The sequence below is a fragment of the Fonsecaea nubica genome (assembly GCF_001646965.1).
Source record: "Fonsecaea nubica strain CBS 269.64 chromosome Unknown Scaff17, whole genome shotgun sequence".
Lineage (NCBI taxonomy): Eukaryota > Fungi > Ascomycota > Eurotiomycetes > Chaetothyriales > Herpotrichiellaceae > Fonsecaea > Fonsecaea nubica.
Genome location: NW_019173690.1, coordinates 182,140 through 200,711, shown reverse-complemented (window position 1 = coordinate 200,711; position 18,572 = coordinate 182,140). Strand labels below are relative to the sequence as shown.

At 51.8% G+C, this 18,572-nt stretch overlaps 6 protein-coding genes across 6 annotated transcripts; 1 reads left to right on the top strand and 5 right to left on the bottom strand.

The window, feature by feature from the left end:
* Positions 1-996: 996 nt before the first annotated feature.
* On the bottom strand, positions 997-2,412 carry AYO20_03589 (hypothetical protein; the record flags this gene model as incomplete). Its single annotated transcript, XM_022641891.1, has 1 exon — positions 997-2,412. The coding sequence occupies one exon, from the start codon at positions 2,410-2,412 to the stop codon at positions 997-999; it is 1,416 nt and encodes a 471-aa protein (XP_022502124.1).
* A 3,125-nt stretch (positions 2,413-5,537) lies between these two features.
* Positions 5,538-7,302, bottom strand: AYO20_03588 (hypothetical protein; the record flags this gene model as incomplete). Its single annotated transcript, XM_022641890.1, has 5 exons — positions 5,538-5,729; positions 5,791-6,549; positions 6,611-6,942; positions 6,993-7,052; positions 7,110-7,302. The coding sequence occupies 5 exons, from the start codon at positions 7,300-7,302 to the stop codon at positions 5,538-5,540; spliced, it is 1,536 nt and encodes a 511-aa protein (XP_022502123.1).
* A 1,628-nt stretch (positions 7,303-8,930) lies between these two features.
* On the bottom strand, positions 8,931-10,335 carry AYO20_03587 (hypothetical protein; the record flags this gene model as incomplete). The annotated part of the gene is made up of 3 exons (XM_022641889.1): positions 8,931-9,407; positions 9,458-10,177; positions 10,228-10,335. 3 exons carry the CDS (start codon positions 10,333-10,335, stop codon positions 8,931-8,933), a joined length of 1,305 nt encoding a protein of 434 aa, XP_022502122.1.
* A 551-nt stretch (positions 10,336-10,886) lies between these two features.
* AYO20_03586 (hypothetical protein) lies at positions 10,887-11,707 on the bottom strand (the record flags this gene model as incomplete). The annotated part of the gene is made up of 4 exons (XM_022641888.1): positions 10,887-11,048; positions 11,104-11,170; positions 11,241-11,501; positions 11,556-11,707. 4 exons carry the CDS (start codon positions 11,705-11,707, stop codon positions 10,887-10,889), a joined length of 642 nt encoding a protein of 213 aa, XP_022502121.1.
* Positions 11,708-12,353: 646 nt separating this feature from the next.
* Positions 12,354-16,423, top strand: AYO20_03585 (hypothetical protein; the record flags this gene model as incomplete). Its single annotated transcript, XM_022641887.1, has 2 exons — positions 12,354-12,586; positions 12,634-16,423. The coding sequence occupies 2 exons, from the start codon at positions 12,354-12,356 to the stop codon at positions 16,421-16,423; spliced, it is 4,023 nt and encodes a 1,340-aa protein (XP_022502120.1).
* Positions 16,424-17,331: 908 nt separating this feature from the next.
* AYO20_03584 (hypothetical protein) lies at positions 17,332-18,474 on the bottom strand (the record flags this gene model as incomplete). The annotated part of the gene is made up of 1 exon (XM_022641886.1): positions 17,332-18,474. One exon carries the CDS (start codon positions 18,472-18,474, stop codon positions 17,332-17,334), a length of 1,143 nt encoding a protein of 380 aa, XP_022502119.1.
* Positions 18,475-18,572: the final 98 nt, after the last annotated feature.

The following is an 18,572-nucleotide window of genomic DNA, read 5'->3' as shown; positions in this document are numbered from 1 at the left end:
GGTGTAGCTGAGTGAAGGGGGTGCTGTGGAAAGATGCCCTGAGCTTCCAGGGACTCGGTTGCCCAACAGATCAGGCAGACAAAAGTTCCAAGGACCTTTTGTGTGGCTTGCATTGGCGCGGTTGGGCAGCATGACAATCTTTGCCTCAATCAGCAGGTCGATTGTGATGGGCGTGATGGGCTTTCTAGCCTGGAATGGGGTTCTAGATCGTTCAGTGTCAGTGCCTGAGGTCATATAACGGTGAATTTCCCTCATAAATCAAAGACCTGAGGAGGGTTGGGACGATGGTGAGTGTTGACTGCGGTCACTCTTCCGCACCGCATGTCGCAGCCTGTACAGAAGACAGCACACCCTTCTACTTCACGCCCTTGGTGGTTGTTTCACCGAAATCGAATGGGAAGCAAGGATATCCGAAATGCGTGGGATGCATGAAGATCTAGATGGGGATCAAGGCGTGATGAAAATCTTGAAAAAGTGTCGGTGGGTGAAAGTTTGTCTGTGTGCCCAGGACAAACCCGGCCTCAGCTCCCACCCACAGCAGCCATCCGAAGAAGCTGCGACATTGATTTCCCCAAATCTACTCGTTCGGTCCGGTCGTCAGTTTCGTTGTCTCTGCGCCTGCTTTTCCTCAGCCATAATATTATCCCCTTAGTTCTTTTCGATAATGAAGAATGTAATATTCCAAAAATTTCTTGTATTCCTGTTTTGGTACACTGTTAATGGTCCTCAGGTCTCTGTATAGAGCCCAAGCACCTGCTATGTACAGGCTACGTATATGGAAGCTAAAGCTACATAAGCTATGAGTAAAAATACAATAACCATACAAACTTTTCCTCCCATGGTTGCCCTCTCCCCCCTGAACACCCCTGCCCAAGAAATATAAAATCAATGGTCCAGGTGATTTGAGAGCAAGATGCAGAATCCAGCAATGAAGCACTGGATGGAGCATTTCATTCTGGGTGAGAATCAAATTTGAAGTGCCCATGTCGCCCTCCATCATATGAGACATAAATCTTCTCGCCTCATTCTCCCCAACGCATTTTCGATAGACCAGGGTTCGTCAGGGCGAGAGCCACACAATGCGTGAGCCTGATCGTGGTCCAGCCCAAAGATCCCCATTCTCTCGTACATCGTCCCGCCTGTAGTCGATATCACCTTTCTCAACAGCAGGCCAGCCAGGGCTGTGGCCTCCACTCCAGATCGTCCCTGCCACTGTGTGCAAATTGGGAGTAGGAATACATCCATGCAATCGGAGTCTGGCATCATCGGGGTGTCGAGGTAGATGGTGGGATCCATCGAGTAATGTCGCATGTCCTCGGAGTCGGCGTGACTGTTGAGCACCAACGTATAGAGTCCGTCCTCTTCGGGTTCTCCATCCATATCCCGACTTGCGACCTGGAGACAAGCCTCGACTAGAACGCCTCGGATCTTCATCTGTGCATAGGACACCTTGGCCATTCTGCTTCCCTCGGGCTGTTCGATGTCTGTGCTCAGAACGTCGATGACAACCTGTTCACACTTGGCAGGCCAGTTCCAGATCACCTTGGCTTCCAGTGACGCCCAGGACCAGGATGGTGCCCGATAGTCGGGGTCTCCTGCTGAAGCACTTCTCAATGATGGAGTGCCGTCAGCTTGTCTTCGGCCCAAGACGCACCAGAGCAGACTCTGAGGTAGCATGGCATTGTCCCACAGCCCAGCAAGGTATCGTTCATCTGTGGCTTCGGCGACTTTTTGGGCAATACCCGAGATCGCGACGAGTTTGTCCTCGCCATAGGTCAGTTTGCATTCCATGTACGCCTCGACGATCCTGCTCCAAACTTCATAGACCCAATAGGAATCATCCACTTTCGAGCCCGTGGTGAACCAATTTGAGAGAAATCGTGGTAGGTACTTCGACAACAGGGACAATTCCGAGGGTTGCTTCTGGGCTGGGTCGAGGATTTTGTCTGCCTGCCTCCAAGCATGCATTTTCCGGTTGTGAAACTGCTCGGGGATGCCATCAGGATATGCTTCGCAGGCCATCTCACACCGGCACTCCCAGAAGATTTGCTCCTGTCCGAAATGGATCGTACGTGGACTTAGCAAGCGCTCTTGAAGAACCCACCCTCGTGTGTGCAGAGCCGTGTCGGAGAGGCTGTTACTCCAAAAGTCGTCGTAACCAATGACATATGTCTTTTCTCCGTCTTGTAGTTGGGGGTTTGGTAAGGGATATGGCTCCACCATATAGACGAGCCTCTCTGTAAAACATCCTTGTTGAGGGTCGGCGCTCGTGGCCGCAATATTGCAAAACGAATTCGTATAAATATCGCCCATTTTGGTGCTCTCCGCAAGCCAATCGTCCCGAGAGTTCTGAATGATGCATAACGCATCAATCCAGATGTAGTCAACCCCCATCCACCTGGCAATCTCCATAGCATCCTGAAATCTCTTTGGAAGCGAGTTGATGCGAGACCACTCTGTCGTTAAGCGTAATTGATTTTCTGTAGTCAAAGTGACTGCCGTTCCAGCTCCCCAGCAATGACTCAGCGTAACATATCTGGGAGGTCGAGTATTATTTGCGAAGGCCTCTAACCGAAACGTGTCCCCTGATGCTGAGTCTATACGCAATAAGCGGGCGGGAGAACCGTCACCTGTTCGCCAGTCTTGGTTACATCGAACGTGCGTGACACGACAATTGTCAAGCCACTGTCGAACCTGGTCTTTACATTTGCCTGAAAAAGTGTTTGGTGTTAAAGCGAGTGGTTCCCCCGATGCAGATACCTCTGAGAAAGATGGGTCAGTCAAAGAACTGATGGTAGGTCAGCTGGGGAACAATTACCATTTTTGGGGAGGATTTTGAAAAGGCCACTGCAATCAAAAACCTGTTGCTTAGCGATGGGTGCCTCTCCGTTTAAGATCTCGGTAGTAAATTCTAACTCGTAATGGTCCTCTAGGTGAGGTAATGTGCCACCCGCGTCCAATGCACGGAGTTGGTAAAACGTGCGGAAGGCACGCGATTGCTCTCGAAGCTCGGTACTGCAGTCTCTATAGATGGTCCAGCAGATGTAACATCCTCGCTGAACCGCCTCGTAGAAGTCGCCCACATGTATGTGGTGAGAGCCAGCCCATTCATTCGGCCCCTCTGGATGTTCAAAGAGTGCTGGCTTGGTGCCGATCCAGCTACCTGGTGGATGTGTCTTGACCACCGACATCAGGTCGGTACATGCGTTACATAGCATAGTGCCTTGTTGCGCGGGCATCGTGTAGAAGTGTTTGAGGTGTTTGGGGTTCGTTAGGTCAAAGGAGGGCGATATGCTGGGCTGCGTGTCGAACTCAATGCATCAGGGCGAGAAAGAGCAGCAATATATAGATCCGAGGCCAGGGTCGTCCAGTGCACCGCCTCCCTTCATTCATCTGTGCCTGAAGGGCGTAATGGCCTGGTCAGCCAATGATCTGGCGTCCACCGATTTAATCGACCCTGCCCACAGGGCTACCTGGCAACTGGGTAGCCAGGCAATTCAACGCCTCCGCACAGTGTGAATCATGGATGAGAAGTCGGATTTCACATTTTAAGAGACGTGGGACTGTCGGCCGAAGCCAGGCCTGAAGATGGGACAAGAATGTCAAGTTTGTTGTGCAGAATGAAGAGATTGGCTCCCTGAAGTGGAGGGGAGCCTTGCGGGCCGGCGTCACATGTTTACTATCCGATTGGCCAGCCTTTTCTGTGGGTTGAGTCCTAGATCGTGTCCCGTCATACCCACCTTCCTGCTCATCCTTCCAGCGATTCAGCATTCTTAAAGAGGGAGTAAATGAGAGTAAGATAATTATCCCTTAGACCCCCGACATTTTCTACTTCTTCTTCTCCGAATCGAATGAGGAAAAGGCACTTTGGTTCTTTCGTGCACGCAGTGGAGACGGGTACTTTTGGTGCAAGCACGCAGCTGATGTACCACACCAGAAGACGCCATGAACTCCTGGGATCATGAAGGACTCGATGTGTCGGAATTCCTACTTATACTTTCATTTCCACCAATTAGACAGTGGCTGCGCCTCTTATGAAGTGTTTCAACATCCTCGACCACATATATACTCGGTACCGCTATCTCATTCCCCTCCTTCATCCTTGCACTGTCCGCGTGCCCGGAGAAATTTTCCTGCAGTTTACATTCACAAAGTGTCTCGGAGAAGGCTAGCTACGCGTCGCTTACTGCCTCAATCACCCGGAGGCCTGAATACGATGAGTCACGGGTCTCGAAAGCTAGCCAAGTCCCAAGAATGCCTATTTAGCACACGAGTCGCCCTGAAGGTTTGTGCAAACGGAACAACAAATAGGCTGACAGACAAAAGGCTCGAGAGGAAGTCTCGCTTCAGGCAATTTTAGGCATTCAAGGCTCGAGCAATCAAAATGTCAACCCTCTGGGTCTTTCTGTGGCACGTAGATGTCATGTTAAGGGACTGAGTTGGGCGCGGACGGTGAACAGGCTCGTGTCCTGACACTGAACTTACAGGCCACAGGCTTCGTGGAGTCGGCATTGGCGAACAGGATGAACCTCCAAGATGCAACCGTCCTACATTGACGGTGAGCGAAGATGATGCTATCTTCCAGGAAAGGAATTGTCAAGACAAGGGTTGCATTCTCGCGAAAACGATGGTCCTGTGAGCGACCAGAACAACATGGCCAGGTGTCGTCAGCCCCAACCTATTGCCGACGCGAGGAGACGTAAAGAGACCCGTTTCTTTATCCGCGGCCATGGTCTCGCCACGTACACATTCACCGCGGATCTGTTGGTGCCTTGTACAAGAAGATGCCCAACAATCTCTGAGTGGCGGCATCGTCGCATCTCGCGACGGAGTCCTCGTTCGGGATAGCCTATTCATCATCACGACTACCTAACTAGGGAGCAGGCAGACCAATCTGGACGGGTATCGAGTAATCGCCTATTACTTGTCGAGCCGAAATGACTCTAGATTATTCTTCTTGTTGGTTGGTGGCGCTTGTGGACGGTGGCGCCCTGGTGGGATCGACTTACGTTAGCAGCAAAGTCGCCGAGATGCCAAGCCGCTTATATGTCTGAGATGTGGGGACAGAGTTTCTCACTGGCACGTGGGAATCACGTGAAGTGTCTCGGTCTTGGCGTCAAATCTCCAACGAAGGGCCAACTTCAACATACAAGGTACTTGCACCCACATGTACGAGGTACTCTCTCCCCCAATCCTTAGCGTCTTATATTGATATCGTTGCTGCTAACAGGTGGGAATGTCTAGATTCAAGTTGACAACTCTTTGATTTTTTTTACTTCATTCTTTTCAGATTTGTCTTTGGGAAGGAACTGGTGTGATGGCGCCCAACTGTCGAACCTGCCCCCCTATCCCTTGAAAATAGCATCCTGACAACGTTGTAACTATGCTTTCCCTCATTGCGAAACTAGCAAGGCCATGTACCTCCATCAGAGCGCTTTTGCCGACATGGCCATCCTGCTGGCAAGTGCCCACAATACAATAATCGCTAAGTTACAAGCCTTCCATCTGTTGCTCGAGAGTTGCGACTCTTGCCGCGTTCATGACTTCTCTCGCAACCGCATATAAGTCAACAATCCCCACTGCACCACGAAAAAGCTGGAGTGATGCTCAAGCTTCTTTCCAGGGTTGACCAGCTGAATGTCATAACGTCGAAGAAGCTCGGGGATCACCTTGTTCATCTCAAGGAGAGCAAGATGTCGTCCGATGCATACGTGAGATCCGCCTCCGAACTAACAATGTAAAGTTAACCTCTGCACGTCTTGATCTGAGATTTAGGGCATTTGAACTCACCTGGAACATGCATCGTTCCATCATCTTGACCTTTTCCTTATCGCCATCAAGCCATCGTTCCGGTCGGTATACCTCGGCATCGTCACCAAAGACACTCTTGTCTCTGTGCAACACCCATCCGTTCACAGCAACGGCGGTGCCCTCAGGTAATCTGACACCATCAATCTCGGCACCACCGGGAGGCACCTTCCTCGTGATATTCAGCCCGACAGCAGGAGCAATCCTCATGGCTTCTTTCAGACAGGCTTGGAAATAGGGCAGATTCTGCGCCTCATTATACGCGACCATCTCGGACAGATTGGCGGACAAGATCTCTCCAACTAGCCTGTCGTAAACTTTCTTGTTGGACAACACGTACCAGAAGAAGCTTTGCATGGTGCTTGCGGTGGAATCGCTGCCCGCAAAGATGGCGCCGTGTGCTATTGCGAATACGTCTCCCGGACCTAGGGCTTCAGGATGTTCTTTCTGCGCCACGATCAAGCTGTTGAGGAGATCCTTGTACTCAACCTTTTCTCCATCAGGGGCCTGGCGTTTCTGGAGTTGACCCAGTGCTGTCTTGGTGATGAGAGCATTTTTGCTGGACATGAACGGAATAAGATTCCACAGTGGGTTTCGTCGGAAAAGGTAATCGAGCCACGGAACCTGGCCCACGATGCCGTTATACCATTGGGAATTGTCGATGGTCTTGATCGCGCGGTCGACATCGACACCTGCCTCAAGAAACCCAAATTTCTTGGAGAATGCGACTTCACCCAGGACCTGCACACAACAAATAATCAGCTCTGCACCGCCAATCGAGCGGAAACAATCTCTAACTCACATCGAAAGCGAAGAAATGAAGCCAGTCACCAAAATCGCAAATCTTATTATTGTCGGCAAATTCGTCCAATTTGGATATTAGGAGCTTTTCGGTCTCCTCAATCCGAGGTGTGCATTGCTGCATTGAGGCCAAGCTGTAAGGAGTTGCTGCATATCGTTTCTTGACCCCGTGGACGGCTTCTCGAGTCTCGGTGAAAATATCCGGGTTCTCGGGCGGCGGAAACACCCCATAGAAGTCTGTTTTGTGAAAGCCCTTTCCTGTCTTGAACAGTTCAATTGCAGCTTCTGGGTTTGCAAAAGACACCTCATTTGGTGCAATGCGCACGACTGGGCCTGGTTGGGAGTCAGCATTGTCGAGGGACTCGAAAAGGTGCTTCAATTACCATATTTCTTGTGAAGTGCAATGTGATGTTGCTCAGTCTGGCCCGACCAAGTACTCCAGACTGCATAGTTCGGTCAGTCGAAAGGTCTCTCTTTATGCTTCCCCTGGTCAAACCCACCTTTCCATGCTCTGGTGCATGAGGCGATGAACGGCCCAGGGAATTGTCGCAAAGGGGAGGAGTAGCGTCTCCATAGAGGTCGTACAAACAGGAGCAGGAAAAGGATCACGAAGGGATGGGCCGCTACGAACTGCCATGCAGTTACAACTGCTGACTTCGTCAACGGCCCGTCGTCGGTTGCTTTGATCTCCATGGTACTAGAGATGTCTGGTGAAGAGCAATTGAGGTATCGTTTGACGAAAAGAATGGATGATTAAGAAGGTGCGAGTAGCCCTCTCCAGAAACCCCCATTACAGCCATGCCACTCAGGGCGGTCCTGAACAAAAATCATTGTCCTTGCTCCTCCACGCTGCCACACATGTTCTAGGACATCATCGGGGGTTCCCCATTCTCACAAAACAACAGAATGCCCCACACGCTAGCCCCACGATCTGTGGCCATCGAGAGTGAGCTGATGGGCTTCCACTAGCCCACAAACATGCCCGGGAGATGAGACGGGGGTTGGACGGCAGACAATCCTGCCATGGGGATCTTTGTCGTGAAGGGGCTCTGAACTGATGCGTACCTTCGTACAGATGGGGTAAGAGCAAGCAGATGGTTGTGTCTAAACTCTCTCTGGTCATCTCAACTGCCGAGCGGTCTCGCCCTGCCCTATCTTCTTCAACTGTGAGATGCCCCAGGGGACACCTGAATGCTGCAGATCTTCAGTGTCTGCTGGTGCGACTGGTCCATCTTCTAGTAACGGAGCAACCGATATCTCAAAGTCGCTTTCTGGGTTTTGTGACCCAAACAATTGGCCTGTAGACCTGTCGCACTTCGTCTTTCCAGTGGAAGCAGCTTCGACGCCCTGGAGGCTGCGGAATCTTCTCCACATGACGCCAGTGATGCTTGGAAGGGGTTTTGAGCCTCGTACGCAGTCACTAGTATTAAACTGTGGTTTGTCTACCCCACATGTCGAGCTGATGTACGAGAGGTGAAGCCTGCTACTTTCTCCGGCGGTATTCCGGAAGTCCATCTTGGAGCGTCCTTCCACATGTGAGCAGGAGGATCCAGCATTGACCTTGGATCTTGACGCGTGCTTTGCAATTACACGGCGTCTTCCTGTTTCTGTGTCTGCTTATCTGGCATCATCTTGAAGAAGCCTCGCATCATATGGTGTGAAGGGTCCGAGCGCCTGCTGAGAAGAGGGTGTGCTGGTCATTTCTGATTGAGAGTCTTGGGTGATGTGGAGGTGGGCTGCAATTTGCGTCGAGTTGTGGCTAGGTGGGAGATGTTGAGCTTGAGATGGAGGTAGGTCTCAATTCATTCTTGTCATGAACGTGGCGCTGTGAGTCCACCTGCGGATGGACGTCCGCTCAAAGCGAGTCTCTGCTTCATTTCTGCTCCGGCAGTTCACTGCATTGCTGTGGATGGCGAGGTTTGCCAGAAGCAGAGGTCGAGATCGAGGTGTGAAAGAATCGTCTGGTCCCAGACTCTGATCTTGGGATACAATATGGGTGAAGGCCAGCTGGTTGTGGATTGAGGCAAGGTGCGCAGAAGGGAGGTGATTAACTACGACCGGTCTGACCTTGGTACTGAGTGTGGGAGTTCAGGCGCATGGTGCATGAGGTGAGTGAACAAGTGGGTGGCATGGCCAAGTCGAACATCGTTTTTCGCCAGAAAAATTACCATTGCTGAGTTCTGCTTTCTCTACCTCAGCAATTCAAAGCTGGTAGACAATTAATCCTTGGACGTCCCTATCTACTCGTACATGCCCATTACCGCCCAGTAGATCTCGATTCTTTTGCGCCCACAACTCTTCGCTGTGCGACCCTCACGCCCTCAGCCCTTCCTCTTCCGTTCCCGCACTCCATCCGACTTAGACACACCTTCAACAGGTTTCCCATTGACAAGCACAACTGGTTTATCTCCGGCGACCTTGCCATTCTCCAAAGCATTCTTTCCTCCGTTTGGCGCGTTTTCAATCTCTTCATCCTCTTCTTCGTCCTCACTGCGTTCATCGCTTCTGATATTCGAGAAGACGAAATTTTTGGCAATCCGGAGAATCAAGAACAGCCAGAACAGGTTCACGGCTTGAAGGGAAGCCAGCAAGGAAAACGTGATGATCTGGCTAATCCAACATTTGTATTGCTGAGTTTCCCAGTTCAGCTCGAAAGGTCCCACGGTTCGGAATTCGGTGAGGGTCGCCCACAAGATGAGGAGGTTGATGTAATGGCGGAGATAAATCCACACACACATGAAGAGAAAGTAGTAGGGCCCTACGATGATCGAGTCCAGATAATTGAGTGTTTTGGAGGTCTGAGAGCCGTTAGCCTTTGAGAAGATCAGTTTCCAGGTCTGGGCCTTACCGCGAGGAAAAAGTCACTGATATCGTGCGTGATATAGACCGCAATCCCCATCTTGGCGAAATGAAAGCGGTAACTCAACCCAATGAGGGCAAGGGTGACGATATGGTGGAAGACCAACTCTTTGAAGTCCTTCCGGGGCTTTTCCAACTGTAGCATGAGGACGAGGGCTTGCTGCGCCCAGTAGGCTGCTTGCAACAAGTAGTATGCTTTGAACACACCCTCGTGTTTTCGATGAGGGAACCCTTCGAACATTGCCGTGGTATTGAAGTACCACAGAGAACCCCTCGACATGACATAAAGTCCAAAAGGACCAAAAATGCCAAAGTAGATGGCCGTGTAGACTTGTTCCATGAATCGTGCCTGCTTCCCTCTCTTTCTGATGCCACACCTGATCGCAATGGGGCGAATCAACCTCTGCATCAGGAATTCTCTTGTAAAGCTCAGGACGATCGTGTAAAAGGCCACAAAGGCTATATCTGCTTTTCCCTTGCCGTACATGTTCGGCCCACCAGGGTAGTCAGGCCCGACATTATACGACAAGAAAATCGCTTTGTGAAGAGGGTTCTGCTCCCCGGGAGCGACGTAGTAGGCAATGAGTATCGCCACGGTGAGGATGAGAGGATTCAACCAGGTGTGTCGAAGGGATATCTGCTTCCACTTTCGGAAGGCCGACCTTGCTTTCCGTCTCTTCGAGTGAGGCTTGCCGTCCTTCTCGTTTGCCTAACAAGAGTCAGTCAATCGGTCCTGGAGGCGGCGCTAGATTATCATACAACAATCTGCCCAGTCGGTCGTGCTGTCATTGTCGCCAATGCGGGCGCGCTGGTGTCTCCCCGGGGATCACCCCCCAGATTGCTCGATGTCCGCCGTGGACGCGCCATGGTGCCGACAATATTGCCAGAAACAGGCCGCACGTTCCGAAGGTTATAGGTTGCAGTTTTATGAGACAATCTTCAAAGATGTGAAAAAGAGTTGCGTTGTAGACACCCTGGCGGCCCAAAAGGGCATGTGAAATGGCAACTCTCATATTATTATTACAGTCAGCCTCCACAAAAGTATCCGGCCGGTGGCTGTCCGGAAAACGGACCAGCACCTCGCACGTACCTATGGAGGGCCAATGGACCCGACAAGCAATTTCCTGGGAAAATTCAACCTTCATGGATTCCTCGTATGAATCGTATTCTGCGTATTACTCTCACGTCTACTCGTACAGCACCGCTATTCCGGGCTTTCACAATGGATACTAGATAAAGAAATCTCGTTGCTCAAGGAGTGTGTGTGAAAAAATAATTGTGTCGCAGATTGCTTTTCTACACAGTAATTACCAACATGGCTTGTGGAACCGCCCGACAATGTCGTATTTGCGGACACCAAAGCTGAATGCAAGTAGCATCTCTTCGAGTTCGTTCCATCAGTCAGGATTGCCCAAGCATCATTCGTCCTTTTGACCGCTCTCGTGGTGGCCTTTACTAGACCGCTGCGAAGTGTCCACAGTGCCGTGAATCTTGGCCGTCGCTTCCATACCCTCAGGCTTTTTGCTTCTCTCCTCGTCACCCATGAAAGGATTTTTTGCTCCAGACACATCGCCTTGCGCCTGTCGGGGGTCAGCAAGCCAAAGATCAAAGCATGCACCGTCGGAGTCAACTTACGTCCTTGGCACCCTTTTCTTCAGATTCTTTAGATTGATTTTCTGGCAACGCGGTACCCTTGGGAGTTCTAAATACTGTGTCAGTCTGCAAGTCCAGCTCAAGTTGTAGCGACCAGCATCGTCTGCAGCTGAACCTACGGTTCCTTGTCGCCGCTGTCATCGGATGACTCTTCCTTGGCTTCATCCTGGGTCTCTTCCTCCTTTCCTCCTTCTTCAGTGCTCGCCGAGTCTTCTTTCGGCGGTTCTTCTTCTGATGGCTCTTCTTCTTTTGGCTCCTCGGGTGGAGCTTCCTCGTGCTTCTCTGTGGAATGGGATTCGTGGCCGTGATCGGATATTTGCGGTCCTTGCTGCCATAACCAGCCTGCGGCTGGGATAGTAACGACGAGGGAACCAATTAACCTGTTCAAGCTATGTCAGAGACCGGTGATACACATTCTCGCAAAGATAACTGACCAAGGAATATCGCTGCCCTTTGATGCACCATGTTCAGTGGCGTAAGTCCTCCGACCAACTTGGCGGAAACTGGTTCGAGCTTGGGTTCCTGCACGTCTAAAGGAAAAAGACCGGAGGGTGCCTCGGAGGGCGGCTGATCTTGGTAGCGGCATTGGAAAATGAGGAAAAAGCGAACAGGATAAATGGTGTACTGCGACAGTCTAAAGGAGAGGAGTTATGACTTAACAAAGGGTCTTTGTTTGCTGTCAGTTGCTCAACGGGAAAGCACCTCCGGAAATACTGGGAGGAGAAGCTTTTGGAGCTTCACCCCAGTAACTTATACACAAGTAGTTCCCGTAGTCATACGAGACTCCAGGAACAAGCTCCTTCAGCCAATCAGAGTCACCCAAACGTCATTGGTTGCTGCTGTCTGGGTGCGGCTCCCCGCTTGCGTCCAAAACACGATTCATCATCCCACTTGGGGGGTTTTCGGTGTTTGTCAATTCCCAATTCACTGTGATTGACTGTGAACTGGCTGGTACATACAACCTCCTAGGGATTTATCTGCAATCAACTTTGTGCACACATTCCGTTAATAGGTTACTTTAGCACTCGCCCATTTCAGCGTTCAAGCGAGTCCTTAAGCTAACCCATCACTCCGCGTTCGAGTCTGCCTGCGCCTTGAGAAAATTCTCCCCTCATTTCAGTCAAAGTCAACTCCACGTGCGAAGTCTACTACACTGAGACAACGTTCCGATGTCCTGAGAGACTTGCCCTCCTACCTCCCCCATAGCACCCGAAGCGACTCAGTGGCCTACTATGGCTAGAGACCGTAGTTCGGCCCAGCATGGGGTTGCGCAGTTGCTCAACAAAATTAATGACCCCGATCCAGATATTCGTTTCATGCAACTCAGCGACCTCACAGAGATCTTAGAGTCTCCATCCTCCGAGTACATACGGACCGACCATCATACTGCCGCTCGCATCATCGATGGCCTACTTAAGGCTTTGGCAGACCCGCACGGCGAAGTCCAGAACCAGGCTCTGAAATGGTGAGTGGCAGCATATACAAAGTCCGAGTACGCTCTAACATGGACAGCATTGCCCCTCTTGCTGCTCGCATACCGGGCGAGACTATTGCGCCTCTTATCGACAAGCTCACCGATCTCACCAATACCGACATCGATATCTCCATTCCCAATTCTGCATTACGGGCTCTGATTGCAGCCATGCCTCAGCCCAAACCAAACGAAGCTCCAGCTCAAGATGTGAAAGATGCATATGGTGCCGTCAGCAAAGTTCTGATTCCAAGATTGGTCGGTCATGTGGTGTTGCCGTCAAGTAGACCGCCACCTCAGCTGCCGACAGGCCTGTTAGAGAGACAGAGAGACAAAGGATTCAGCAGTGATGCAGTCGATGTTTTGATCGAAATCATCAAATGTTATGGATCAATGCTTCAGGAGTTAGAACTGGTGGCATTAGCAAAGGCAGTAATGAACATCATCGAGAGTCCGCAGGCTGGAGGAGTGGTCAAGAAACGGGCTTTGGCAGGGATAGGAACATTGCTGGTCTACTTCAATGATTCACAGCTCACCTCTTTTGTGGCTGCCCTCACAGAGAGCTTGCGAAACTCTCAGTTAACTACGGAACACCGGAGATTTCTTGTTGCGACGATCGCGACTCTTGCCCGCTCGAGTCCAGCGAAGTTTGGGCCTTTCCTGAACGACGTCGTTCCCTACGTCCTCCAAGCCCTGAGTCAAAAAGAGATTTCACCCGTTGCCTCCGTGTCGGATGAGGATGCAGAGGTTGATCCAGAAGTTGAGGAATTGCGAGAGACTGCCCTCGTCGCACTTGAGGCCTTGCTGGGATCCTGTCCGCAAGAAATGAAACCCCATCTACCAAGCGCTATTGACGCTGCATTGACGTATCTCAAGTACGACCCCAATGTTGCAGATATGGAAGACGACGAGATGGGGGAGCCCCAGGACGAGGATTCTGATGATGGCATCACAGAAGAAGCCCTCGAGGATGACGACGATGACGAGTACGCAGAGTTGGATGATGACGATGCTTTCAGCGATGTCGATGATATGAGCTGGAAAGTGCGACGTTGCGCGGCAAAAGCGCTCTACACCATCATTTCAGGCTCCCCCGCCAGCGACAGAGGCATGCTCTTCGGCAAGATCGCCCCTGTTCTCATCTCTAGGCTGTTCGGGGAGCGCGAAGACAATGTCCGGTTAGAGGTCATTGCAGCTACCACCGCTTTGATTCGAAAGACGGGATCTGGTCTGTCCGAGTCACTCACGAGGGTCGATTCTTCAGAAAATCCAGCAATGCCTACCAACACTCGCAAGCGGAGACGGCAAGACAGCGAAGCCGACAAGAAGGATCCAGATCTGCGGGGTCTCATCTCCATTCGGTCCAGTCCTCCTATTGTCCCAGCCTCTCCACCAACGGGGTCGCAGGCTGAGCTTGTCGGTCTGGTACCAAAGATTGTGCAGGCACTTACAAAGTTGTGGAAGAAAGCAAGCATAGCACTGAAGCAGGCTGCAGTGGTCATGCTCAAGACTTTAACGTTGGCAAGAAATGGAATCTTGTCGGATCACCTGCAGCAGCTGGAAGATGCCGTTGCAGATGCTCTGAAGCCGTCGTCGAGCTCAGGGTCCAGTGGTGCGGTATCAGGCACCTCCGCGACAGCTGCCAGTCTTCAGATTGAGACGTTGTCTTTGATCAGTGCCATTGCGGAGACTAATGGTACCACTGTGCTGATACCGTTTGTCATCGCGCTCATCCCTCCTATCACAGCTATTGCTCGTGATCGAAACTATAAAGTTTCAACGGAAGCTCTTGTCACGGTTGAACAGTTTGTCAAGGCTCTGACTCCGCCTCGGCTGCCTACTGCCAACCAAGACCATGCTATACACATTGAGAAGCTCTGGGAAGTCATAGTCGACCGCGTTACCGACAATAACACTGACCGGGAAGTGCGGCATCGTGCTATTCAGGTATTTGGTGTTCTTATGGCGAGGACATCAGGCACTCAACTGCTGTCAAGCTCAGCTAGGGTTAGGAGCCTTGGGATCCTAAGTGACAGGTTGAAGAACGAAACCACCAGACTCGCGAGTGCGAGAGCAATTGGCCGCATCGGTGAGGCCGCGAGCAGTCACGATAATATCGGTTCTGCGTGGGTTCAAGAAGTTTCCCTCGAGATGGCCAGTCAACTCCGCAAAGCTGATCGAGCTCTCCGAGGTTCCTGCCTGGAATCGTTACAATATCTTGCTTTGAACCCTGTTACATCTTCATTGTACGAAACTACCACGATCCTGCAACTGCAAGGCATGTTGATGCCTCTGCTTTCCGTGAACGACCTTCAGTTGTTAACTCCAACACTTGTCATCATGTCCAAGATCATCCCCACCAATCCCCAAGCTCTAGTTACCTTGGAGCTGGTCGAAGCGCTGTGTCCCATTTCGCAAAATCGGATCGAAGGCCCTCCTCTCCGAGCTTTCCTGCTCCTGGTGAAAGTCATTGGGGAGCAGGGAGTCGGAGCGTTGCTCATGAAACATCTCCTCACCATTGGGACCACTGGCGAGACTATGGTTCTTGGAAGAGCTATCGGCACATTACTGGTCTACGGTGGCGACAACCTCAATATTACGATAGCTGATTTTTTGAAGGAACTCGAATCATCCCAAGACGTGCGAGCCATCTGCTTGGCCTTGACGGTGCTCGGAGAGGTTGGATTCAGAATGGGACCGAAGTCGCCTGTGAATATTCACACTTTCATCAATTGTCTCTCAGCCGAATCAGACAAAGTCCGACTCTCTGCCGCCATTGCACTGGGCAGTGCGAGTTCCAACAACATTTCGGAATGTGTGCCTATCATCCTGCAGAGCTTGACACAGGCATCGACATCTGACTATCTCTATTTGCACTCTGTCAAGGAGATTCTCGAACACTCTGAGAGCTCCTTGGGAGAGATGGCTCCGTATGCAGCGGAATTGTGGCAGAAGCTCTTCGCAGTGTCACAGGTCGAGGACAACAGCGCGGTCGGAGCCGAGTGTATTGGCCGATTGGCCACGATCGACCCAGATACATACGTCCCTGAGCTCTCTAAGGCACTGGCAGACCCGAACCCCTTGGTGCGTGGCACTGTCATTTCCGCCTTCCGGTTTACGCTGGGTGAAGCCAGCAACTCGTACAACAACATTCTCATCAAAACCATGACGCCCATGCTTCAGATGATGCTGAGTGACAACGACCTATCCAATCGACGTCTGGCCGTCACCACACTCAATGCCGCCATTCATAACAAACCAGAACTCGTGGTCCCTGATGTAGGCCAACTCCTCCCTACAGTCTTGGAGGACTCGAAAATCAAGCCCGAACTTGTGAAGCAGGTCAAAATTGGGCCCTTTACACACACTGAAGATGCAGGCCTCGACCTTCGGAAATCTGCGTATGCGACCATGTACGCCCTGCTAGATTGCCCCGGCGCGATCCCACATCTCCCTATCCCCAGAATCTTTGACCGCATCCTAGACGGGATCCCCGATGATCATGATATCCGCACCTTGTGCATCCTTATGCTGGGTCGCCTATCCGTGATTGAACCTGACCAGATACCCCGACGATTGCCCTTCCTGGCCGAAAAGTTTCGAGTGGTTTTGGGTGCGAAATTGAAGGAGAACGCCGTCAAGCAGGAAATTGAGAAAGTGAATGAAGCAAACGCCGCGGTGGTGCGGATCACTCTGGAACTGGACAGGAAGTTTCCAAATGTGACGGTGGAAGGCATCAGCGGCGAATTGATCTCATGGAAAGCCTATGTCGAGTTTGTTAAGAGAGAATTTGCGAGCATGGTGAGAAATGTGCAGATGGAAGGGCCATAGGAGGCCGCTACCGATCATGAAGAGGAGCCTGTTCCTCCAAATTGAGTGCCATTCGCCGCGACGCGTGAGGGGAGCAATAGTCACAGCCTGAGGCGCGTGATGCGAATGCCTGTGTGGAACAGAACCTGGGGTGCTGCAAGGACGACTTGCGATACAGAGACGAGACTCAGTTTCACGAAGAGACGGCGTGACAGTAGCCCCGTCCTGACGTTGCAGTCGATACTAGGTACGGGATCAAAATAAGCGACGGGAGATGACATGGCGCTGTTGCAATCATCAACCATCAACCAAATACCCGCACCCCATAGCCATCCAGATAGACATTATGAGACCAGAGCCAGACGAGAAAAAAAAATGACATATCATAATGTGATTTGTGCGCAAAAAGAGCTCATTGTAAGTCGAATCAATCAGTCAGTCAATGAGTCAGTTACTCAAATGCTTGCTTGCTTTCTTGCTTGCTCCGATACCTTGGCTGAGAGGGTAGGATGGTTAAGTACTTGTATATCCGGCGGCATTGATCCTGTCCTGTCCTATCTTGTCTTGTCTTGTCCTGGAGGTAGCGAGGGATATAGGTAATTAGGTAGATTCCCGTCGTATGTATGTATGTATGTATAAATAAGTAAGTATCTATCCTATAATTCACAGCTACTGTAGGTATAGGTACACTGACATAAACAGAATATGGCCTTGTCCCTGTAAATGTAGCTCATCACCCGTGTAGATCAGTTGATCTGGAGAAATCTAATGTTATCCATCTATTCAAAACTCCAATCATGCACGATCACCACCCTTCTCAGCCCTCTCTTTAGCCACCAGATTAGACGAGGTTGGTGATCAGTTAATTTATTACCTAGGTGGTGAGTCGGTGAGTCGGTGATCCAGACAGCCAGGTAGCCAGACAAGTCCTACCGCGTCGCCTCTCCCCAGATCGAGGCGATAATGGCCCAGTACCTGACGGGATCGGCCAAGACGTGCCCGACGTGGCGCGAGACGACAAAATCCTCGAGCCGCACCATGTCGGGACCACCAGGCAGAACGTGCGCGGCCTCGCGGGCGTGCAATTCCACGTCTCCTCCCGGAATGAGCGCGTCGGCCTGGCTGTAGATGTAGACGCGGCGACAGCGACAGAAGGCGCCGCGTGGGTCGATGAGCCGGCGCCGCAGTGACAGCGTCACGTTTTCGCGCCCCGTCACGACTTCCACGGCGTGTGTAACGCCCAGGTATCCCCATACCAGGGCGCTGCCGAGCGCGCGCACAGCCGCGGGCGATTTGGGCAGGGCTTCGCAGATGGCGGTGTGGGCGGCGTTCGGGTCTGGAAGTGAAGGTGTGCTGTCCAGCACGAGGGCGGTGATGGGGAGGATGTGGTGGTGGGGCGCTTCGTCAGAAGAGGACGTGGTAGCTGCTGCTGCTGCTGTTGACAAGTCCTGCTGTTGCGCCCGCTGGTGCTGGTGTCGGGACTGGGAGTGGTAGTGCTGGTACGCATCTGCAAGTTGACACGCGCTCCACGCGCCGCCGTTGGAGAAGATGTGCATCAGGACCTTGAACTCCTTCTCCTTCTCACCACCAGTTTCTTTCCCCGTCGTTCCCTTCATCTTTGTCGCCGTCGCCGCCGCCGCCGCCTCGAGATCCCGAATCAGCGACACCGCCGGCTCCAGGTTCCGCATCTGCTGGGCCTGCGTGCGGAAGGAGAAGTCCCCCCCGTCTTGTCGCAGGAGCAGGATCGGCGACGATGGATACCGGGTCTGATACTGCTTGGTGTATTTGACAATGTTGCGCGATTGGGCGTACATCCACGAGCAGACGATGATAAGGTCTGGGTCGGGGGTCGGTGGTTGCTCTTCTTGCTCTTGGGGCTGCTGCTGCTGTTCTCCACCCGCGGTTTCAGCGTGGCCATCGATCTCTGTTGTCGATGTTTTCGCTCGAGGGTCGTAGAAATAGATCTGGTGCCCCAGCTGGGTAGAGTCGACGAGGTAAGGGTCGCTTCGTATCACGGGAGCCTCTCCCTCGATATCCCACGGGACTTCTGGTTCCGGACCGGCGAATTCCATTTTTGCTTCGCCCCCCCTGACCTTCTCCGCCTCGTCAAGGTCGCCTTTTTTCCTTTTGTCTCGCTCGGAGGGAGGAGACAGACTGATATAGATTTGAA